Raw genomic sequence first — 25,223 nt, 5'->3', positions numbered from 1 at the left:
CATGGTTGCTCTTCCATCTGAGGCTCATGTTCTTGTCAGTAGGTGAAGCGGCATCTGGATACGAGAGTGAAACGAACCTCTCTGAAGACTGCTCGCAGAGTGATATTTTAACTACACAGGTAAAAGCATTCGCATTGGTGATGTCCTCTGTACCTGTGGAATGAATCCTACATTCTTAGACCTGCTAATGTCAGCTCTGGATTCATGGCCTAGCATTCGTTCGTGAAGTACCCTGATGGAATATCTTTTATAGCTTTGATACCATCTAACTCACTGTAGAACACTGAATGCTAACTTTAAAGATTTCCCCCCTACCTCAAGACAGGATTTCTTTTTAAAGATTTTTATTTATTATGTATATAGGTTTCTTCCTTCATGTATCCTGCAGTATAGAAGAGGACACCAGATCTTATTACAGATGGTTGTGAGCCACCATGTGGTTGCTGGGAATTGAACTCAGGACCTCTGGAAGAGCAGCCAGTGCTCTACTCCTCTGAGCCATCTCTCCAGCCACCAAGACAGGATTTCTATGTGTAGCCCTGACTGTCCTAGAACTCTGTGGACCACACTGTCCTTGAACTCACAAAGATCCCCTGCCTCTGCCTTCCAAGTACTGGGATTAAAGGCATGTGCCACCATTGCCCGGCTAAATAAGCAGATCTTAAAACCTACTTACCCCATAACAAAGTTTATGAAAGCAATATTGTATCAAAAAGGATACATTTATTCTCAACCAATCTGAAACCTACAGGACTGTCTTTCACTGTGCTGTGGATATTTCTTGTTATTTTCGTCTTTTGTAGTCTAGTTGCTTGTTGGTGATGATACGTCATCTCTTCCTCATTAGAAAAGAGCCTCCATGATATTCATTCCTCAACCTGGTATGGGACTGGTGACATTTGTGTGGGGTAGCAGCTTTATTAAATCTTCATCATTCGGTTGTGTGAACGCTTCTGTACCTTAGGCAGTACAGTCTCTTGGAAAGAACATTATATTTCTCACAACCAGACCTGGCTCCTGTCACCTAGTTTTCATATAGTAAAAGCGACACCAAAATTTTCTAAGCTTATATCCCAGCCTTAGATTGATTCATCAGGGTCTCATTCGTTACTAGCTGGGCAGCTTCTTGAGGTTCCCTCTGTATTCCTGCGCGGGGTCTAATGCAGAATATCTATTAGTTCTGGCATGAGTACCGCTCAGAGTTCTCTGTACCTGACTGTATGGTTTTAGTTGATTTGCTTTTCTTCCTTAAATTGTAATAGGCTCATTCTTTCTCCTTTTTACTAACATTTATTTATTTGTATGTGTGTGGGTGTGTCTGCCACCAGGGCAAATGTATGGAGATCAGGTGACATCTTCTGGAAACTGGTTCTGGGAATCAAATCAGGCCCACACGTGTGGTGGCAAGTGCTTTTATGTTGTGAGCCACCTCGCTGGCCCAGCAGGCACACTGTTAGAGCGGAGTTATTTGGGCCTTTGAATCATCCTACTGGAGCTTTTGTTTCTCTCCTAAAGCATAAATGTGCTTTTAGCTGCCAGCATGTGAGTAATTTTTCGTCTTTTCCTAAAAACTACTAAATTAAATGAAACTGAGAATTCATAGTATTCCTAAAGACATTTTTGTTGTCTTCAAAAACTCAGAAAAGGAGCCAGATATGGGAACACACCCCATTAGTCCCAGCACTCCAGAGGCAGAGGCAAGTGGAATCTCTGAGTTCCAAAATCAAAAAACCATTCAATAATGTTCTATACACTTATTTTGTGATTTACCTTTTATTGTATCATTAAAATTTGTCAGTGACTTTTTAATCTTACTTTATTATTTGTGCGGGAATTGTGTAGAAGACAGTGTCTCACTTTGTTATATGTAAGGCTGATTTTGAACTTGAGATCCTCCTGCCTCTGCATCCCGAATGCTGGAGTAACGAGTTCACCATCACATCTGACATCTTTTTAGTTACCTGCATAGTTGTTTGAGTGCGTAATGATATGTTTGCCCCTTTGCTGCCCATTGCTGTTGGTCACAGCGCTCTAGTAGACATCCTGATTGCTAGATATTTACCACATCTCTAATTCTGATGTTTGACACATAGCGTTATGCTTTTCCTTAGGGGGAATACGCCAGCCTGTGCTTCTAGTTTCTGTAGTATTTGGAGTTCCCACTTTCCTGTTCCTTTGCCAACACTAGGTGGTGTCCAGTATTTAAGTCTTTTAACTCTAAGCATTGCTGTGAGCTTAACAAATAGAGAGGAGTTGGCTCCTAGAGACATTTTCTGTGAAGAGTGAATCCTAGACCTGAAGCCTGTGGGAGTTGGGAAGAAACCGTTGAGACAACTGTCTGTTTTGTGCCTTTTTTTATCCCACAAATTCTCTACTTTTGCAAGATTGCCATAATGAATGATTGAATGACTTAGGAGGTCTTCTATGTTCAATTCCTCTGATCCTTTCTGGATTTAGATTGTGGGCTCTGTCAGTATGTCTGTCACCTAATTCTGTCCCTTGGCTGTTTGTTTTTTAGGTTCCAGGTTTTTCTCCCATCTGTCTTAGCCATACTGTATTATATTTGACATTCAATAAACTACTGTGTTGTTTCTTGTACCTTTGATCTTATTCCCAGAAATATGTTTATTGTTTGTTCAAGATTCATTTTTTAATAGGTTTTTTTTATCAAGTAACTATTCAAAACAGGTAACTTTAATCTGGACTGGCACAAATAGCAAAATGATTGAACTGGGGTCTCTGCCCTCTGTTTATATAGAACTGAGGAGTCACAGATGACAGATAATGCCTAATTTGACATCATTAATGTACCTTTTTGATGCTTATTGTGTGCATATGTATGCATATTCCACAGCAGGCAGGCAAAGATGCAAGATTTGTCTCCTCCCACCATACAGCTCCCAGGGATGGAACTCAAGTCCTTAGGCTTGAACAATCTTGCCAGCTCCCCCGCCGCCACCTTTTGTTACCCCAAAGACTAATTCATCCATTCATTCATTTCTGCGGTAACTATTTGCTAAGAACTTACTCTCTCCTAGGCGGTGGGGTCAGGCATGGCGTTGCATGCTTGTACACCCATAGCCTTAGTACCGCTATCCTGAGAATCATAGGCTTATCTTAAAAACAAACAAAATAAACAAGGGACGATTCCTCCCATCAAGAAAGTTGTGTGTTCCCCTGAGTATGCTGATGCATTGGCCGCACGAGCCAAGTCACAAGGCAGATTGTTTACCTGACAGACAGTCTTCTAAGCTGGGCTTTGAAAGAGGCAGCAACTGAGGCAAAGACCCAGAAGCCTTGAATGTTTAAGGATCGCTGACTGCTCCCTTGTCTCTAGAAAACAGGACATGCTGGGGATAATAGCAGATAAGATCAAGGTGTGAGCAGAGTTTTGGATGGCTTGTTTAGGAATTTGAACTTTGTCCTGAGGACAGTAAAGTTCTTACTGTCCAAAAATACTAACTTATTACCTGAGCTGTATTATGCCACTTAAGTCCCTTTTGGAAAAAGGAGACTTGATAAACGTGCCTTTTAGGGAACTTAGGCGGTGTCACGACTGTCAAAGTGTGAGGATATGAGAATAGAACTGAAGAAGAGGGCTCTTTTTTTTTTTATTTTTGTTTTTTTGAGACAGGGTTTCTCTGTAGCTTTGGTACCAGTCCTGGAACTAGAGAAGAGAGCTCTTTTAAGAGCTATTTCAGAATTTGAATCAAGCACCTGCCTGTGCTTCCTCGTGCAGCAATTGCCTATAGTAGAATTTGTCTAAGTTATGTTTCCTTCCTGTGGGAAAATCCAAAAGAAAGTCACTGCCCCAGTGCTCCAGTTGCTGCTTCTTCTGATGATCTGGTGTGTTTAATGGCTATTTGGAGGTTAGATGGGGTAGTGGCTGCAGACTAGTCAGCCTTTAAAGCATTGGTCTGCTGTCTGTGATGTCAGTACTCGTGGGTACCACGTGGTGGCATAGGCATCACTGCAGATGTTGACAGCAGTACAGTCTCAGTAGCAGTGGGAACCTTGTGAAGCTGCAGATACAATTTGGGTGGTCATGAAATCCTCTTGAGAACTGTGAATTTCGTGTTGATTAGGAAAGTGGCTTGTTTTTAATGAAGAACAAAGACATTTTCAGGGGACAGAAGGTGACACAGATTCTGTCTCCCTTCCTAAGCTGAAAAACAGCATCAACATTCTTTTTAGAAGTTGTGAAGAAACATGTATTTTAGAAATTTCCTTATATGCCTTTGTTCTTTGCTTGTCAAATACCTTAGACTTGCTAAATTGTTTGTGACAGGGTCTCACTGTGTAGCCCTGGCTAGCCTGAAACTCCTTACATAGACCAGGCTGTTGGGAGGGGCGGGGAGAGGTGACCACACCAGACAAGAAAAAAATAGTGACAGTGACTGTTGTTACAAGCTTTCTAGGATGTCATAGGAGATTATTCAACACTTTGTCCATTTAAAAACAAACAAAATGAGCCGGGTGGTGGTGGCGCACGCCTTTAATCCCAGCACTTGGGAGGCAGAGGCAGGCGGATCTCTGTGAGTTCGAGACCAGCCTGGTCTACAAGAGCTAGTTCCAGGACAGGCTCCAAAACCACAGAGAAACCCTGTCTCGAAAAAGCAAAAAAAAAAAAACAAACAAAATGTATTTGGAGCTGAGCACAGCATCATGCACCTTTACTCTCAGCTACAAGTCTTTTAAAAGTAAAATAATAAATCAGGAGCTGGAGAGATGACTCAGCAGTTATGAACACTTGCTGCTCTTACAAAAGTCCCGTATGATGGCTCACAACTCCTCTCTTAGTGGGTACAGTGCCTTCTTGTGACCTCCAAGAGTTCCAGGTATACATATACAGGCCAAATATCTGTATACATAATTTTTATTTGTTTGTTTTTGTTTTGAGACAGAGTGTGGCCCTGGCTATCCTGGAAATCACTCTGTAGATAAGACTGGCCTCGAACTCACAGAGATCTTCCTGTCTCTGCCTCTCGAGTACTGGGATTAAAGGCATGTGCCACCACCACCCGGCACAATATCAAATCTTTGAAGCATAGCTTATGTAAGGTGTTAACAGTCTTGCAAATTTTAAGTCTAAAGTACTGTTACTGTTTTTTGTTTTGTTTTCTGTTTTATTTTATGTTTAAAAGAAAATACTGAGCTACAATGAAGCAAGTCTGTTTGGGAGAGTTGGAGGATGCGCCCTCCTCCAGGATTTTGAAATAATTTCAAGGTCATTAACCACATGAGTCTAGTTGGATTAAGAGGTATTTAGTCTTAACTCCATACTGGGATTTCAATTCTAGTGCTGAAATTAATTGGTGAGGCAGTTTTTACTTTATGGTATCTCTTTTTTAAAGTGTGTGACTCTTGGTGTTCTTTGGTTTTACAGCAGAGGGCTACCATGACAGATAACCTGATAAAGCTGCAACGGGAAATGGCCCACCTGGAAGCTGTGCTAAAGCGGCAAGGAAACCAACCTTCTGACAACTCCCTGTCCCTCATAGCTGACCCTCTTGCTCCCGAAGACCCACCAAATCCAGAACAAAACATGCCAGGAACAGGTTTGTGACACCAAACAAATGCCAGTACCAGAAGCAAAAATTTTCCCTTTCATAGCCCTGTTTCCTTCAGAAGGTGAGGAGGAGATTGTGTGGTCTTTGCTCAGCACATACTTCCTGAGCGCCTCCGTGAGTGATTGGGAGACTTGTTTCTAGCTCTTTTCACAAGTGACGTTCCCTTCAAAGGGACCCAAGATTCATTCATGTCTACAGGGAGATGCCATGGAGACCCCGTGGGAAATGGAAACAGTTCTTGTCCTTAGTTGTTGGTAGTAGGTAACCCGTAATTTCAGAAAGCCGTGAGAAGGAACCATTGAGATATACTCCTTATAGTGCTAGATCACAAAGCAAAGACCTATTTCATGTGTTTTCTTGTTTCTAGGAAGAGATCTCTTCTTTCAGGAGCTATGCCTTGAGTTTTCAGTTGGAGAGCAGGCTTTACGGGAGCGTGTTTATCATCCCTTCACTTGGGGTGTGGTGAGAGGGGCCGGGCATCAGGAAGTTTTCATTTAGAGAATCTGTGTGCCCAGTAGGACACCCACAGGAGGAGTTGGTGCTAGGGACCCTCCCAGAGTTTTAGCTTCCCACCTGACTTGGTTCCGCCTCCAGCGCTTCCTCCACAGTCCCTGGGGTCCCCAAGGCCTTCCTTTGACTTCCTAGAGCCTCTACTGTTCATTATTCAGTATAGTGACCTTGTTTTCCACTTGTGCCTTGTAATATTTTTATGTTCAGATAGAAGCAGTCACTCATGCAAAGGAAGCTGGGAACTCTGTTGCTATGGCACTGCTTCAAAATATATTTCCTTAAATACTTTCTTTGTAACTGCATCTTCATTTAGTTCATCACCAGATAATGAAGCCCAGAGTCCCGTCCCCAATACAGTTATCTTTGGGGTACTGTCACTGTCTTATTGTGAAAATAGACGAGACTTTCAGTCCTGAAGCACAAGATAAGAATTGTTACTGTCTGGCTGTCAGTATCTGCCTAACCCTACTGCCTCGTGTTTGACATACATGTTAGTTTGTTTCTCGCCCCTCCCCTATTGAATATCCATAGTATAGAATGTTTCTTTGTGAAAAGAATGAAAATGTTTCTTTGTGGCTCCTTTCTAAAACTCTTCGCTGTCAATGCCAACTCTAGTTTTGAGCCTTTCTCTCCTTAGGCTGAAACATTAAGAAAAAATTGATTTCTTTTTCCTTTTAAAGATATTTAGTCAGGGCCTGGTAGTATGCACCTTTAATCACAGCACTCAGAGAGGCAGGTGCAGGAGGGTCTCTGAGTTCAAGCCCAGCCTGGTCTACAGAGCAAGCTTTAGGATCTAGGACAGAACTACATAGATACTTTTAATATAGACTCAAGCAACCGAGGGGTAAGCAGGCTACAAAGAGGTACAGTGATAATATGGAGGATTCCCAGAGGCTCCTTGCACCAGTTCAGTTTGTTTCTGATGTTTCCTTAATGTTAACTGTAATCATTTGTTTGTTTGGTGAATGTGCTGTGTGTGTATAGTGTATGTGCATGTATGTGTGCATGTGTACACACATGGGTGTCCTCTTCTTTGAGGTAGGGTCTTTCCCTACATTTGTAGTTTGCATTCTTTTTGGCTAGACTGGTAGCCAGCAAAGCCCAGCAAACCTTGTGTCTTTGCACCCCCAACCCTTACCACCAGCACTGGGGTAACAGGTACACATGAGACGACACCGAGCATGTAATATAGGTCTCTATGGTCACACAGCAAGCACTCTTAACACTCCAGCCAGGCCTTGTTGACAGAGGTTTCTGTCCCACCCTGTCCTGCAGCCATTCCCTCCCAAAGAAACACACAGAGGCCTACATTAATTATAAACTGATTGGCCTATTAGCTCAGGCTTTCTTATTAACTCTTATAACTTATATTAACCAATAATTCTTGTCTGTTGACCACTCAGCTTGGTACCTTGTATTAGTGAGGCATTCTCATCTTGCTTCCTCTCTGTCTGGGTCAGGACTGCTGGCTCAGCCTTTCCTCTTCCCAGTAAACAATATAATGTAAGTGACAGGGCACAAGACCGCAGCAAACCCTCCTCTCCTTTTTTGAGACAGGTCTCATATATCTCATGCTGATCTCAAACCCACTGTGTAACTAAATAAGCTTGAACTGCTGAACCACTTGTCACGACTAGCCAAGTGTTCAAATTATGTATGAATGAGCAATACCATGCTTATTTTATGCAGTGCTGGGACTCGAACACAGGGATTCATGAATGCTAGGTACACACTTTCCAAGTTCATTCCTAGACCATTGTCATTCTTTTCTCAAAGCTGAAAAACCAACATTGATACATTACTTTTAGGTAGTGACTATTTAAATTTATATATTAATTTTTTTAAGTTATACTTATGGTATGTTGTCTGCACCATGTGCATACCTTGGAACTGGAGTTGAAGATAGTTGTAAGCTGCCATGTGCGTGCTGGGAATTGAACGTGGGCCTTCTAGAAGAGCAGCTATTACTCCTTAATTCTGAGCCATCTCTCTAGCCCCTAAGTTTATTTTATTTTTAAGATTTAGTATTCGTTTATCCTTTCATCATTTTCATTGTATGTTTGCATGTGTGTGAGCACACATGTACATCGGTGTATAGAGGCCAGAGGTTGGTGTCAAAGTCTCCACTGCTCTGTATGTCACTCATTTGAAGCAGGGCCTCTCAGTCAACCCCAGAACTTGCTGTATGGCAAGTCTCCCTAGACAGCTTGCTCTGAGGGTCCTTTGTCTCTGCCTTCCTAGGCTGGAATTACATGTGACTGTTGAGCCCAGGCGGCATTTATGTGAATTTTGGGGATCCGAACTTTGGGTCTCTGGTGTACATAGCAAGCGCTTTAATCCCCGAGCCTTCTCCCCAGCCTGTGATGGAGGATTCTTAAGGGTGATAAAAGCTTCTTCCCTGGGCTCTTAAAATCATTGTCCTGCTTCTCTGCATAGATCTTCTTATTTGTCTAAGATTTATTCCACAGCCTGCCTAATATTTGTGAACAAATTTATACATATTTATTATAAATTACCTTTCTCTGTAGATTTGTTTCTTTCAAGATAGGCGCGCGCACACACACACACACACACACTGTTCCCTGTCATTCAGAAAGCAAACATTAGCATATGTAAGATCATGACCCATTATGGTAAAAGTGATTTTCAGATACATCCAAGCTTTTCTAGCTGGCAGTATGTTTATTCCTAGAAATACTTGTTCAGTGATTCTAGGATCCTTCCCTGGGAATTCTGAATGAGTTGGTATTAGCTGAGATAAATGGCTTATGTTCCCTGTTTGTCTGTGTGTGTTGGGGGAGGGGTTGTTTGGTTTTCTTAGCAGGTTTTTGCCTGACTGACCTGGAGTAACTCACTCTGTGTCTTCCTGCCTCTGACACCAAGCCTGATCACCTGCCTCTTCCAAAGGCTGGTGTTAAAAGTGGTCGTTCGCTTTTTGAGAAAAGATCTCTGACTGTAGCCTTGACTGGCCTGGACACAGATTCCCCTGTCTCTTCCTACTAAGTGCTAGAATAAAAGTGTGTACTGTCAGCCGGGCAGTGGCACTCATGCCTTTAATCCCAGGGGAGGCAGAGGCAGGCAGATTTCTGTGAGTTTGAGGCTTGCCTAGTCTACAAGAGCTAAGGACAGGCTCCAAAGCTACAGAGAAAACTGTCTCAATTAAAAAAAGAAAAGAAAAGAAAAGAAAAAAGTGTGTACTATCACGCCTAGATTTTAGTTTTGTTTTGGAAGATATTTAATTTTCAATTAATTGTTTTGATGTTTAACTATTTTTTCTGCTGTCAAGGCTTGTAGGGTAGAGGTAAGCAGATCTCTGTAAGTTTACTGACAGCCTGATCTCCAGAATGAGTTCATTTTTTTTTCCTTCAAGCCATTTTCTCAAAGGGAATGGCACATGCTAGAGCCTTGCTGTGGGTCTGTTATGATTTTTGCATTTCTGTGCCTTTCATTATTAGTTCATTATATTGCTCAACTTTGTCAACCAGTATCTTAAGGATGTATGTATGTGCATATGTGTGCTCATGAGTGTGCTTTTGCTTATGGGCTTATTTTTTGTTGTGTTTGTTTCCCAGTAGTTGAAAATGTCATGCATCTGAATCTTTGCTGCCCCTCTCACCCCTACACACATACACACACGCGCATTAAAGTTTTAGCCCGGAATCTGTGTAGTCTTTGATGGAAGTCGGAGGAGGAGATGTGCCTTATGCTTTCTAGTACTTTTCCTTTGCTGTTAGCAGAGGAGATTTGGGCATAATTCATTTTGCTTCCAAGATAAGAACATATTATATATTCCTGCTTTCTTATCATCCAGGCCAAAAAAGAGAAAAAGCATGCTTTGTTTGTTTTCAGCCTGTGGTGATTGAGGAACTCCATTTATCAAGTCTTAACGCTCCTTCCCGTATACTTACTATTTTGTGATTATTTCATTCTACCTGGTGCTGGCATTTGTTGAACTGCTTATATCAGTAAAATTTTATCTAATATGTTTGTTTAAATACCAGTTTGAGGGCTTGGAGTATAGTTCAGTTGCAGAGTGCCTGCCTGACATGCGTGAAGCATTTGGTACAATCTGGTACATAAAATCAGGTGTGCAGGCACACAGCTGGAACCCTGCCCTTGAGCAGTACAGGCAGGAGGATGAGAGATTCGGTGTTGTCCTTGGCTGTGCATTTCTGCCACTGCCGTGTGTGCTGGCACATGCCGGTAAAATCTGCTGCGAAGATGGAGGCAGGAGGGTTGTGAGAGTCCTGTCACACACACAAAAGAAAAAAGAACCAGTTTGATTGTCATAGATTGCTGCTTTTAAAACAAAATCAATATCCTTACCTAAATTAAGACCATCAAAACAAATAAGTAAAATAGATTTTTCTCGTCCATTTAAAGCAATTTTAACTTCAAAGAACATTAATGAGAATCCTGGAAGCCGGAATCCAATGTATGTTTCTGCTGACAAGTTCCAGCCACAACCTTCAGATAGTTCTACCAGTGACAATAAAGAGTCAAGAGTGGGGAGGTAAGAAATGTCAGTCTGTGGCATCTGAGTGACATCTTTACTCACATTGAATTCCATCTGTTAACTTTCCTTCCACTCCTGAGGCTGGGGATGAGGCAGTCAGAATGTGTTTTCCATGCAAACATAAGGACCTTAGTTGAGATCCCTAGAACCCACTTAAAAGTTGTTTCTGGTGCTCATACCTACAACCCTGTGCTGGAATTCCTGGGGCAGGGATGGAGACAGGCAGATCCTAGGTGCAGTGAGAGATGGGTATACAGCCATAGAGGTAGGCTCCTGACGGGTAGACATCCTCTGGCCTCCACACTCACCCACCCAGCAAGTATATTCACATGCATGCCTACACTCATACCCAAAAAAAAAAAAAAATGCCAGGAACAGTAACACAAACGTGTAATCACAGCTCTGGTGACAGAGAGACAGGAAACACTTTAGTGCTGTTGGCCAGTCAGTTTATCTAAGTTGGTTAGCTCCTAAGAAACCCTGTCTCGGGAGTAAGGTAGAGGAAAAATCAAGTTGGATACTCAGTGTCAATTTCTGGCTTATGCATTACCCTTATGCGTATAATGTTTATTCCATCCTTCCTGGGGTTGGTTTTTGTGGGTTTTTTTTTTTTATCTTTTTTGTTGTTGTTGTTTTGTTTGAGAGTGCTTTGTTTTTTGAGACAGGGTCACCTTTGTTGGCTGGAACTCCCTGTGTACACTGGGCTGCCTCAAACTTGAAGCCTTCAGCCTTCGGGACACTAGGTGTACATAATTAGACACTGAATAGCCCTGGGTCACATTGCTTTGTTTATTTGGATATAGACTTTTGAGTATGTACAAGGCCTAAGCTACAGCTTGAGAAGTAAACACTCAAAGCTTCTTGTCGTTTAAAGGTCAGAATATAACCCAACTGAACTAAAGCCAACGCAAGCCTGGAAGCTGGTGATAAACATCTCCGGGCAGACCTTGCCCGAAGTAAAAGACCTTTTGCCTTCCTAGAAAAACTCTGTCAGTTTACTCTGGGAAAAATTCAGAATATTATTTCACGATATGTATTTAAATCACTGTTTCTCAAAACTGTATAAAAAATAAGTCTGTCAAGTTAGGCTTCTGAATTCAGGAATTGCAGGTAGGTACCACCACACCCTGCTTTTGCTTTCAAAAATACTTAAATCTATCAGGACAAATACTTCACCACTCCAGGAAACAAAGGGTTCTTGTTTTCTGAATCCCTGTTAGTCTATGTATTCCTTTGGAGAATGGTAACAGATTGTCAATAATCTAGCAATGCTGTCTTTTCCTGGCCCTGCACTTAACTGAGGAGTTATTTTTAAGGCTAGGGTGCTGGCATTATACTTCTAACAAAAAAATGAAAAAGACCTGCTTCCTTGGGCACTAAAGCCATGTTTAGTAGTACTTATCTCATTGGCATACTAAGTCATAAACACGCAAAAGACTGGAGGAACTACTTCTTGGGCACACATGTTACTGTTACTAACGTTTAGTGGTTGACTTAGGGGGTGTGATGGTGGGGATCAAAGGCAGGTCTTCCTATGCTTTTAAACAAAGTGTTTACCACTGAAATATGTGCCCACCACAATAGTTGACTTTTATTTAAATTTAATTAATTACATTCATTTTTGTATGTGTTTTGAGGCTGACTTTGAACTTACTATGTAGCAAGGACAACCTTGATCTCCTGCTCTTCTGCCTCTATATCAGCAGGCAGACTTTCAATCTACTTGGCTCTCTCTCTTTTTTTTTTTTTTTTTTTTAATGTGTGAGTGTTTTGCTCAAATGTGTAGACATACATTTGTTATGTGCATCCGGGAATTGAAGTTATGGACAGTTGTAAACCACCATGTTTGTTCTGAGACTCAAATCCAGGTCCTCTGCAAAAAGAAAAAGTGCCATTAACTGCTGAGCCATCTCCAGCCCGGCCTCTTGTTTCAGAATGACTTTGGACACTGAAAATGCAGGGAAGGGGGGTGATACTATAAATTCTTCTCAAATTAGGTACAAATAAAGTGTGGAGATATCAGCGTTGCTCAGTTTTCTATCTCCACGAGAGGCCTAACATGCATCTGGACTCAAGTGGGATGATGTACAGAATCTGAATTAGCATCAGCTCTGAGACACACTGTCTCCGTCCAGCCCTGAAGGGGAGAGGTCATATGTCGGCAGTGGCAGGTTGGCAGGCAGATGAATCCAGGCTCCGGGGCTGTCGTGTACACTCCTTTTTGCTGGTCATTCCTTATTTCTCTGACAGTGAGATGTTTCACTTCTGCTTTGGCTGCCAAGGAGTTAGGATTGGGCCTTTCCGAATTGGTGGTGATGGTTTACTTCTTTCATCCATCTCTCCAGGCCTTCCCCTTTTAAATCTCCATTGGCAAGCCGTAGGTGCTCTGCACACAGCCACTCTGGGAGTCTTCAAAACAGGGACTGCCTGTCTCAAGAGGAGCTCCTTCAGGTTGTTAAAACGGAGAAGTCACGTGAACCACAGAACTTAACAAGGCAAGATCTAGGTAATGCAAAAACATTTTATATCACACTGTATCCTGTGTGCAAAGTACACTTTTGAAAAATAACTTGAGCTGCGATCTGAGTTTACTTGCAAATTATTACAGCTGTAAGTGAAGGAGACCCCGAGCAGTGTGGGGTTCCTCCCGGACCCCAGACTGGGCACAGACCACACCCAAATACCTGCTCTACAGAGAGATCTTGTATTCAGCAGGAAAGAAAGTTAAAGTGGCTGCTTTCTGACTCAGGCTGTAAAACAGCAGCAAATGTCCTTGCAGATATAATTTTAAGAGGAGAAAAAGGAGCAGTCTGTGTTAGAATGAGCTAGGGTGCAGGGGTAAAGAAGAAAGGGGCAGGGATATTTGTCACAAAGGGACAAAGGACTGCCTCTGGGTGGCAAGGAGACAGATGTGGCCATGGGAAAATAATGGTTTATAAAGGTAAAATAGAAAAGCCCGTGTTAGGGTGAGGTGTTTAATTTTAATTGTGTATGTTAATTCATGAACCAAAGAGAGCTTCTGATTACTGGACTTAAGTACTGTGAGAGCTGGACCTTGGTAGTCAGCCTCAGAAGGGGGAAGTAGCCAAATAAGGGAATAGACCTTGGTGGCTAGCTTTAGGAATGTAACCTAACTGTTTTCCCAAGGCAGAGGGAGAGGGGAGAAGGGCAAGGCCTGCCAGAGCCTCATGCTTGACTGGGCTAGTGTCCCTTCAGTAAGTCTGTCCACAGTGGATTACTAATAGTTTTGAAATGATAGGGTCTGGTTGGTCATCTACATGGTTTTGTTTCAGCTATTAGAATTGTAAGATCCTAGAATAAAGTTACAAGTCTGTTCTTTACTGGAAAATAAGTCATAACATGAAGTCATCTATTTTTAATGAATATAAATCACTCAGTAAATGGTCTATTTTTATGACTTGTAAATCAGAGCTTTAATCAGTTAAAGTTTTTGTTTGCTTGTTACATTTTTCAAGACAAGGTTTCTTCTCTGTGAGTTCGAGACCAGCCTGGTCTGCAAGAGCTAGTTCCAGGCCAGGCTCCAAAGCCACAGAGAAACCCTGTCTCGAAAAACCAAAAACAAAAAAAAGACAAGTTTTCTTTACATTACAGTTCTGGCTGTCCTGGAGATCGCCTGCTTCTGCCTCCTGAGTGCTGGGATTAAAGTTATGTGCCACCACTACATGGCAAGAAAGAATTAATCTTCAAAAATACAATATCAGGGCTGGAGAGATGGCTCAGTGGTTAAGAGCACTGGCTGCTCTTCCAGAGGTCCTGAGTTCAATTCCCAGCAACCACATGGTGGCTCCAAACCATCTGTAATGAGATCTGGCGCCCTCCTCTGGCGTGTGTGTATACATGGAGGCAGAAAGTTGTATATATAATAAATAAATATATCTTTAAAAAAAAATACAATATCATAAAAAACACTATTTGTATCAGAGTGGTGTTTGACTGTGTTCTTATGTTGCTTAATTCTTTTTCTTTTTTCTTTTCTTTCTCTTTTTTTAATTTACTTTATGTTATGCATATGTATATTTTGTGCACGTTTATCTGTGCACCTTGTGCCTACCTGGTACCTACTGAGACTAGAAGAGGGTGGTGGGTACCCTCAAACTGGAGTTACAGAAAGTTGTGAGCTGCCATGTGGGTTCTGGGAATAAACCCAGATCCTCAGTGAGAGTGCTTTTAACCTCTGAGCCATCTCTCCAGCCCGCCTAGTTTATATTCTTTTTTTTTTTTTTAATATTTATTTATTTATTATGTGTACAATGTTCTGTCTCTGTGTATGCACCAGACCTCATTACAGATGGTTGTGAGCCACGATGTGGTTGCTGGGAATTGAACTCAGGGCCTTTGGAAGAGCAGGCAATGCTCTTAACCAATGAGCCATGTCTCCAGCCCCCTAGTTTATATTCTTGATCAGTGACATTTTCTAAAATGTTTCACAGATGTGCTATCTGTTGATTAAGTGAAAGATGTAATGGTTTATCTATGATTTTAATCTTTTTTTCCTTCCTCGTGGAAATCTTGTATATTATCTGTTCCCAAACTGGACAAAATAGTAAATATAAAGTAAAAGTATTTAAAATTACCTCTTGGGGCCCGGAGAGATGGCTCAGTGGTTAAGAGCATTGCCTACTCTTCCAAAGGTCCTGAATTCAATTCCCGGCAACTACATGGTGGCTTACAACCATCTGTAACGAGGTCTGGTGCCCTCTTCTGGCCTGCAGACATATGCACAGACAGAATATTGTATAAATAATAAATAAATAAATATAAAAAATAAAAATAAAATTACCTCTACTACTACCCAGTTAATAATAAAGTATTGCTGTTTCAGCTGGACATGGTGGCACACACCTGTTGAGGCAGGAGGTTCTCTGAGCTCGAGGCCAGCCTGGTTAATATAGTGAGCCCCAGGCCTGCGAAGACTGTATAGTAGACCCTTCGCCAAAAATTATAAATAAATGGGGTTTTGGGGGTTGTTTTGTGTTTGTTTGTTTGGTTTTGGTTTTTTTGAGACAGTTTCTCTGAAGCTTTGGAGCCTGCCCTGGAACTCGTTTTGTAGACCAGGCTGGCCTCAAACTCACAGAGATCGCCTGTCTCTGCCTCCCAAGTGCTGGGATTAAAGGTGTGCGCCAACACTGCCTGGCTCCTTTAGTTATTTTACTCAAGAGTTTTATTTTTAGAATATAATTATAAATATGATGTAGTGGTACATGTCTGTAGTCTCAGTTACTTGAGTCACCAGTACAGGATTGCTTCACCTAGAGTTCAAGGCCAGTTTCATCAGTGGCTATATATAAGACCCTATTTCAACTAATCAATTAAAATAAAATAGTTTTAAACTTGTCACGTAGTCTGGTAAGCCTTGAACTTGTGATCCTCCTGCTTCGGCCTTGAGTAGCTAGACTTTTAGGACTGTGCCTCCAGGTCTGACTATGGTAAATATTTCTGGGCTGGCAAGATGACTTATCAGGTCAGGGCTACTTGCCATCAAGTCTAATGGCTTCTGAGTTCAATCTGTGGAGCCCACAGAATGGGAGGAGAGAACCAAGCCCTGCAAGTTGTCCTCTTAATTCTATATCACATGCACACACTTGCAGCATATAAGTAAGTAAGTAAATAAATAGCTGTGTTAATAAGTATGCACACACAGAAAATAAATCAATAAATGTATTAATGAATATTTTAGCTATCATCTTTAATGCATTAGAACCATCTTTGCTTATCAACATTTATTTTCAAAGCATAAAATCTAATGGATGGGCCAGTGAGATATCTGAGCAAGCTTGACAACTCAGATTCAGTCTCCTACTCAATCTCAGTGGACATTTAAGTAATTTCTAAGATTACACTATTCTGAACAGTTGCAGTACATATCGCTAAACCTACACACCCACCCACCCCGGTTTATCGAGACAGGGGTTCTCTGTGTAATCTTAGCTGTCTTTGGAACTCACTCCGTAGACCAGACTGGCCTCGAGCTCATAGAGATTTTCCTGCCTCTGCCTCCGTAAATTCTGGGATTAAAGGTGTGCACCACCACCACCTGGCCAACTTTTAAGTTTTATTTATTTTTATTTTATGTGTGTAGGTGTTTAGCCTACATGTCTGTCTGTGTACCACTTTCATGCCTGGTTCCCACAGAGGCCAGAAGAAGGTGTTGGATGCCCTGGATCTAGAGTTAGAAACAGTTTTAAGCTACCATGTGGGTATTGGAAACTGAACCTCAGTCTTTTGGAAGAGTAGCCATCTCTCCAGCCCTGTGTTTCTTTTTTCCTTTTTTTCTAATAATGCCATATTAACCAGGCATAGTGGTACACACCTCTAATCCCAGCACTCAGGAGGCAGAGGCAGATGTATCTTCTAGTTTGAAGCCAGCCTGGTCTACAGATTAAGTTCCAGGACAGCTAGGACTACACAGAGAAACCCTGTCTCAAAAAACAAACAAACAAATAATGCCATATTATTATTTAGAGAAGCGTGTTCTCATAACATATCTTAATGAGTCTTTTTAGTTATTCCCAGAGACTGGAACCTTGAATTCTACATTTATTGCCACATCAATTAAAATTTTCTTCCTTGCAGAAGGAACTCCATATCTGGAATCTGGAATCAGCCTTTTCTCTAGTAGAGACCCTGAATCTGAGTCCCCTAAAGAGCCAGCTCATGTGTGCACCACATCTGCTTCAAATTCTGCACAGAAAATATCCGAATGTCAAGTTTCCGAGTCTTTCACGAGTCTGGCTGCTGCTCCTGCTCACGCTGCAGTGGTGGAAACTGTGAGCGAGATAAAGCCAGAATTGACGTCTTCAAAAGGAAGAGCCAATAAAGGAATATCCATGGTGGTTTCAGGCTTGACCCTCAGAGAAGTAGTGAGTGTATTCATATTTACCTCTGTAGTGACTGGGACTTGACTGCTATAAGATGTACTAGCAATGCATAACCTCTAAGAAGAAATCCATCTGAGGAAATAATCATTGAGTACTGAGTACCTTGCTGAGAATGGTACATTTTTGAATTGTATTAGAATTTTCTTTTTATTTAAAACATAAGGTAACTAGATATATCACCTCACTCCAGAAGGTATCGTTTTCCCTCCTCAATTCACATATAAGTAAATTTATCAGCATCTAACTAAATGTAGACTGGTTTTGAGTCTACATGCCAGTTAATGGCATTTCTCCCGGGTCTGTTTGTCTTTATCTTGGCTGGTAGGTAGCTTTTTCAATACCCTGCTCTGTCCTCTGCCCTTGGCACCCCTTGTTTATTAGGATTCAGGCACCTCCTCGGGCCCCGGGTGCCAGAAATGGGAATTGTTTCATACTCATTGAAACATGAAACCTACTGAACCCATGTTTCTTTTTAAGCTGCTTATAGATTTCAAACATTCTGGGAAATTTATTTTTCCTAAAATTAACTGTTATAATAATAAAATAATTGTATATTTCTTTAAAATACGATAACATACTTAACTATCAATTGGATTTAATAGTAGATACCATTTATTGTACGCTGAGAGGCAACTAAATCGTTCTGAAGTGTCTTCTTAATAGATCCTTCGTAGGCTAAGGTACCTTTCCCCTTCCTAATGGCTCTACAGGTAGTGAATACATAGATTCTTGGGCCCCGTGTGTCCCGCTATTGAAAAGGCAAAGCAAGCTTGTCTGCCTGATAGTTGCAATGTATAAGTCCCTTGTCATCTCACAGTCCCATGCTCAGAGAACAGTTTAAGTAGCTCTTGATGGACTTGCCTTCACATCTAGAATTCCAATTTATTTGCTGAAAATTTGTATTCACTGTTCCTTTGTTTTGTGAGTTCAGCTCTTTAGAGATAGCAAGAGTGGTCTAATCGTTTTTGCCTTGGGCAATTCTGAGGTGCAGATTAAACTGCAAGTGGCTTTGGTACATGTTTTCTTTAAACAAGCAAAGAGGAAAACTTTGAGCTCTATTCGGATTTGCTGAAGTGTGTTAAATTTATGATGAAAGCCACTGACTGTATTACACATGATTAATTCTGAAGCCCGTGTTAAGATGATCTTTTCAGCAGTTGCTCTTCTCACTGAGCACTGTTTTAAGGTTGGGATTTCAGCAATTAACCAGTTCAGAATTGCTAATGACACTGGCAGAGGGCAGCAGCAAAAGTGAGGGGGTGGAGTTAGCTTCTCCAGCCTGCTGCTTCCAGTGCTGGGGGCAGTGTGTCGTGAGGCCCTATGAGAGGTGGCCAGCTTCCGCTGCAGTACTCCCACTCATAAATATTTAGAATAGAAGATGATACTACCCAGTAAATACACCTGTTTACCAAACAGTAGCTACCAGTTATGTCAAACTGTGCCCATAGTGGATTTGGTTAATTTCTTTTATTACCTGTTGATTTTTATTTGCTTGATAGATAATAACTAAGAGACTCTAGATTTCTTTTGGGAAGAATGAGTCTCTTCCACTATTTTTTCTTAAGAGAGAATTGGTATTTTTTTGTATTTACTACAGATACCTTCTCTTGAGTGCTTTGTAACTATCAGAGTTGCGTCTTTGGTTTTGAGCTATCTGTATCTACAGCAAAATTTTCTATGTAAGGCTAGTTACCACTCAGCTTATAAGATGTAGGCAGATAAATTTAAGCTGTAGGATGGTGGTCTGTCATTCTGCAAAGAAACTCCAAGAATCTAGATATATGATCTTTGGTTGTAATTCTCTGACTTTTGGTACTACATTAGACTGCCTTAGAATGTTTTTCTCTGACTTTTCATGGTTTGGAGGGTTTCATTTCTTTGCTTGTGAGGGTTAGGGGGATATTATTTACTTGTTTGAGACAAGATCTCACAATGTAGCCCTGACTGGACTAGAACTCAGTCTTAAGACCAGTTTGACCTTGAACTCAGATCTTCCTGCCTCTGCCTCCCAAGTGCTGGGATTAAATAGTCAGTTTCGAGACTTCAACCTTGTTATATTTTTAAAGCCAGGGCAAGGTGATCAAGGTGACTCAACAGGGAAAGGTGTTTGCCTGTAATCCTGACAACAAAATTCAGTCCCCAAAACACAAGAAAGTGGGAGGAGAGAACCAACTCACAGAATTGTCCTGTGACCCCACATGCACATACATAAACGCACAATTGTTATTTTTTAAAAATGTTTTAAGAGTGTGCCTTTTCTGAGAATGAAGACTCAGTTGGAATAACTAATACTCTAAGCTGTGTACCCAAGATAATTTAGCCTAATTTCTTTTAAGATTTTATTTATTTTATGTGTATTGGTGTTTTGTTTGCATGTGTGTCAGTGTGAGAGTACCAGAGTCCTTAGGACTGGAGTTACAGACAGTTGTGGGCTGTCACATGGATGCTGAGAACTGAATCTGGGTCCTATGAAAGAGCAGCTAGCAGGCAATGGTGGTGCACGCCATTAATCTCAGCACTTGGGAGGCAGAGGCAGGCATGAACTCTGTGAGTTTGAGGCCAGTCTGATCTACAAAGTGAGTTCCAGAACAACCAGAACTGTTTCACAGAGAAACCCTGTCTCAAAAATCCAAAAAAAAAAATTTAAAAGATTCAGTTTTGCCAGGTGGTGCACACCTTTAATCCCAGCACTCAGGAAGCAGAAACAGGCAGATCTCTGTGAGTTCAAGGCCAGCCTGGTCTGGTCTACAGAACTAGTTTCAGAACAGCTAGGGTGGTTACACAGAGAAGCTCTGTCTCAAAACAAATTAAAAAAAAAAAAAAAAAAGGAAAGAAAGAGTAGCTGGTACTTTTAACCATTGAGCCATCTCTCCAGCCCCTAACTTAACTCAGTGTTTGATTTTTGTTTCAGATGATTGTGGAAAAGTTTGCTAAAAAATACCGCCTCACTTTAACTGATGTAATTACCGAGGAGACTACGCATGTTATTATAAAAACAGGTATACTACAAACCTTTACAGACTATATTGCATTTATCTCGTAAACCGCATTAAAATCCATATCAATCAAGTTGAGCATCCCTAATCCAAAAATTCAAAATCTACAACCATTTGAATATGGACATAACATAACAAGTAGAAATTCTCCTTTTTGTGTGGCAGTCGGGCTGTAGGCGACATACAAAGCATGTTGTGTAAAATTGCCTTTAGGGTTTGCAGGTGAATCTTGGTGGAAGGCTGCTACTTAGTTGGCATGTACAAGGCCCCAGGTCATTGATTCTCAACCCATGGGTTGCAACCCCTTTGGGGGTTGAAAGACCTTTTCACAGGGGTCACCTAAGACCATCAGAAAAAACACAAATATTTACATTATGATTCATAACAGTAGCAAAATTACTACTTTTTCATTATGTTATGAAGTAACAATGAAAATAATTTCATGCTTGGGAATTGCCACATGAGGAACTGTATTAAAGGGTCACTGCATTAGGAAGGCTGAGAACTACTGCTCTGGGTACTGTCCTAGCACCATAAACAAAAAGTTACCCTCAGGTTTTGTATATAAAACATGAATGACTTGGCTGTGGTGACTCAAACCATTGATTCCCGCATTCAGCTTTCTGAGGCAGGAAGGCCAGAAGTTCAAGGCCAGCCTAGGCTATAAAGCAAGACCTTGTCTTAAAAAACAAATGAAGCAGCAACAAAAAAATGGATTTTGTGTTATCCATGAAAGGTGTCCCATAGATATATGCAAATTCTCAAAAAAAATTAGTTTTGAGCCTAGCATTTCAGATCAGAGTGTTGAGCCTGTCTTCATTTAAGCATGCCATGGATGAAGTCTCCCGATAGTTATTATTTTACAAAGACAGTAGTCTTGTATGACCCTCTGTTGGATCTGGGGGGTGGCAAAATGAATTGCCGAGCCACACTTCCTGTGTACTCCGTGGAGTTCAGGGGGTATAGAGCAGACCAGATCATGGAAGAGCAAGTAATGCAAAGAGAACAGGGTGGAAGTAAATCTCCATTCAGACTTTGGAGAGCAGTGAGCTGCATGTGAGTGTGGCTGAGTCTGTGTCCTATAGCCTTAACATGGGAAGGAGGAAAAGAGTGCACCCGCTCACATGTCGTACGCTTTCTCCTTTTTTAAGTCTTAGTTGTGTTTGTGTAAGATATCTCTGGGAGTTTGTAGTTGGCTGTAAAATCTGAGTAAACATTTCAGAGCTGCTGAAAAGCTTATATGAAATTGGCCTGCTTTATTAATGCAAGCCTGGTACATGTAGGAAGAGAAGTGTGGCTCTGGCCTTTGATGGATCTTCTGAAGTGCCTGTCTAGGTGATATTCTTTGTGCTGAACACAGTTTTTTTACTGTGGCAACTAATAGGCTTAGAGAGGCTGTGGACAGCTTTAATCCTAGCACTCAGGAGGCTGAAGCAGATCTATGTTAGAGACATAACATACAGAGTGAGTTCCAGGACAGCCAAGGCAGTTACACAGAGAAACCCTGTTGCAAAACACCCCCCATCTGCTGCCACCAAAATAAAACGCGGGGGGGGGGGGCACTTTTTTCTTGCAGAGGACCCAGGTTTGATCTCTAGCACCCACATTGTAACTCACAACCACCATAACTCTAGTTTCAGAGTATCCACCATCCCCTTGTGATCTCAGACACTAGATATACATGTGATACATAAACACACATGTAAGCAAAACAGTTATACATAAAATAAATCTAAAAAATTTTTTTTAATAAAAGTGATGTTTGGCAGAGAATAAAGGAATGAGAAGATCAAGGAGCTGAGATATCCATCTCTGAGCCTCTGAAGAATTAGTGTGAGGCTCGGAAAGTCAGAGAACTGCACAGGAGCGTGGGAGGTACAGATTAGAGCTGCACTCTGAAACCTCGCTCACAGAGTTGGTTTTCTGGTGCACGCTTGCCCATCCTGGGGTATTTCTGTCCTTACAGCTTATCTTAGTTAGGTTTCTGTTGCTGTGAAGAGATGCCCAGTACGTAATTGGGGTGCCTCACTCACAGTTTCAGAGGTTCCGGCCGTTATCATCACGGCGGGGAGCATGGTGACACACAGGCAGACATGGTGCTGACAAAGTAGCTGAGAGGCCTACATCTTGCGACAGGAAATGGTCTGAGACACTGGGTGGGTATCCCGAGCATAGGAAAACTCAAAGCTCACTGCCACAGTGACACATTTCCTCCAACAAGACCACGCCTCCTAATAGTGCCACTCCCTGTGGGATTGTGGGGGTCAGTTACATTCAGACTACCACAGAGCTCTAGGCTTCACGGGGTTGAAAGCTCTTGACTCTTTCTGTAAGACTGCTAAAATCTTGGTTTCTCGTGCATGGGAATTGTACCAGAGGGCAGTGCTCATTGGTGACAGGTGCCAGAACCAGATATGGAAGCTAAGTTCTATGTAAGAGAGGAACACCATTAGATTTTAGTATGTTTTAAGAAATGGGTTAGGATGAAAGGTGATAAAGGTGAAAGAGAACTTTAAAATACAAATTAAGTCTAAAGTAGCTCTTTAAACTCAAAGACAATGAAGCATGTGTTGCTTGTGAGCTAAAATCAGCCTTTAGAAGCTTCAAAAATTATGAGGAATTCTGTGAGGCAGAATGGCCGCTTCCACTACCTGCAGATGGCCTGCTGTGTTTGGGATTTAGTTGAATACATTTCTCCTGTTTAAATGGGTTTTTCTCAGTTTGCTCAGTTCTTCAAAGTAGCCTTTGAAACACTAGGCAATAAACAGACTCTTCATCTCCTGCTTATTGAAATACCTACACTGGAAGGAGAATAGCTGTGGCGAGACTTTCCCTGTCCCTCTCAGGAATACAAGGGTCAGGGTCCCCAGGGAGAAACTGCAGGGCTGAACTTGTCATTGGCATTTCTGATTTAGGGTCTTTTTTAGTTTTTATTTTTTTCAAATTTAGGACTTCAGCACTTTTCTCACATATTCCTGTCTGGTAAAGTAGATCTACACCCGCATTGATCACTAGTACTGGTTAACATGGGGTAGAGCTCTTTAACTAGCCTTGGCGTCTCAGCTGAGGCGGACAATTCCTCTGGTCTTAGCATGGCATCTGCCTCTTTCCAGGCTTCCAAAACCCCACTCCTGCTGGTTCTCATTAGTGCTGCTTCTGGGCTTCTGATTTTATATCTCAAGGGTGCTGGGCTCCAGCTTCTTGGGCAGCACTTCCCACTTGTGTTTTTCTAACGCCTTGGGTGTCTTTCATTTGCAGACGCTGAGCTTGTGTGTGAGCGGACACTCAAGTACTTTCTCGGAATCGCAGGAGGAAAATGGATAGTTAGTTATGCATGTGAGTACAACGCAGTGTGTCTGCTCCTCCCTTTAACACCTGAGTTTTCTGCTGATGCTAAGTCTGAGTTACCAAAAGGTCTTTAGCACAAAACTGGCTCTGTCTTTTTTTTTTTTTGATTTTTTCGAGACAGGGTTTCTCTGTGGTTTTGGAGCCTGTCCTGGAACTAGCTCTGTAGACCAGGCTGGTCTCGAACTCACAGAGATCCGCCTGCCTCTGCCTCCCAGGTGCTGGGATTAAAGGCTTGCGCCACCACCGCCCGGCTAGCTCTGTCTTTAAATGCGTGTGGCTTTGTTCAGATAGAACTAATAGGACCTAGTCTCCTTAGCCGTGCTAGCATGTGAGCGAGGACTTACTTAATAGTAGGAGGAATCCATATCCAGCAGCACTTTTATAATGTTTAAATAATATAATCTTCCGCTGTGTCCAGAAGGAAATCTGCCACAGGCCTTGTTAAAGAGGGAGCTCTCCTGTGAATTGCTGAATTTCCCACCTCCACAAAGAGAACCTGTTGTTCTGCTCTTTATTACTTACCTCTCCTGTGTTCTCTGCAGGGGTCATCCGGTCTATTCAAGAAAGAAAACTGCTGAGTGTGGTAGGTGGTTGATGCACACTCGCCAGAGACACTGGAATGGGCGTTGCTTTCCCTTCAGTACACGTTTTCCTCAGTGAGGGGGGCGTTGAGAGTGATGTAGAGCAGGACAGGAAATTCCATGTTCTTATTCGTTCTAGATTGCAAAAGAACGTGTTTTCTTTGGAGAAAGGAGTTTACAAAATAAAGATTCATATGACAACTAATGAGCCTCCTCCAGAGCCAGATGAGGTGGTGCGTATCTGTGATACTGACACTTAGCCATTTGAGGCCCGACTGGACTACATAGTTTCAGGCCAGCCTAGGCTACATAACAAGAGCCTGTCTTTTTGTTTTTGTTTTTCGAGACAGGGTTTCTCTGTGTGACAGCTCTGACTGTCCTATAACTCAGCTTGTAGACCAGGCTGGCCTCAAACTTATAAAGATCTACCTGCCTCTGCCTCCTCAGTTTTGGGACTAAAGGCCTGTGCCACCATGCCTGGCTGAGCCTGTCTTTATAAATAAATAATCAGAAACAGCCACCGCCACCACCCTTGGGGGGGGGGTTGCATATCATGGAATGGTCTGGAACTCCTGATCACCTACCTCTGACCTCCCAAGTGCTGGGATTATGGGATTATAAGTATGTTCCACCACACCAAGCTCTAGTCACCATTGTTAAAGAAAATGACGCCGGGCAATGGTGGCGCACGCCTTTAATCCCAGCACTCGGGAGGCAGAGGCAGGCAGATCTCTGTGAGTTCGAGACCAGTCTGGTCTACAAGAGCTAGTTCCAGGACAGGCTCCAAAGCCACAGAGAAACCC

At 42.0% G+C, this 25,223-nt stretch overlaps 1 protein-coding gene across 1 annotated transcript in view; it reads left to right on the top strand.

The window, feature by feature from the left end:
* The window catches only part of Brca1 (BRCA1 DNA repair associated), a 71,698-nt gene that overhangs the window by 32,758 nt on the left and 13,717 nt on the right, over positions 1 to 25,223 (top strand). The window contains exons 11-18 of the mRNA XM_057775846.1: positions 40 to 119; positions 5,387 to 5,558; positions 10,464 to 10,593; positions 12,942 to 13,102; positions 17,191 to 17,477; positions 20,407 to 20,494; positions 23,750 to 23,827; positions 24,382 to 24,422. Of these exons, the coding sequence (XP_057631829.1) occupies positions 40 to 119; positions 5,387 to 5,558; positions 10,464 to 10,593; positions 12,942 to 13,102; positions 17,191 to 17,477; positions 20,407 to 20,494; positions 23,750 to 23,827; positions 24,382 to 24,422 (1,037 nt within the window). The remainder of the gene's footprint in view (positions 1 to 39; positions 120 to 5,386; positions 5,559 to 10,463; positions 10,594 to 12,941; positions 13,103 to 17,190; positions 17,478 to 20,406; positions 20,495 to 23,749; positions 23,828 to 24,381; positions 24,423 to 25,223) is intronic.

The sequence above is a fragment of the Chionomys nivalis genome, chromosome 7 (assembly GCF_950005125.1).
Source record: "Chionomys nivalis chromosome 7, mChiNiv1.1, whole genome shotgun sequence".
Lineage (NCBI taxonomy): Eukaryota > Metazoa > Chordata > Mammalia > Rodentia > Cricetidae > Chionomys > Chionomys nivalis.
Note: the sequence above shows the minus strand (reverse complement) of the source record. Positions and strands in the feature narration are given on the sequence as shown.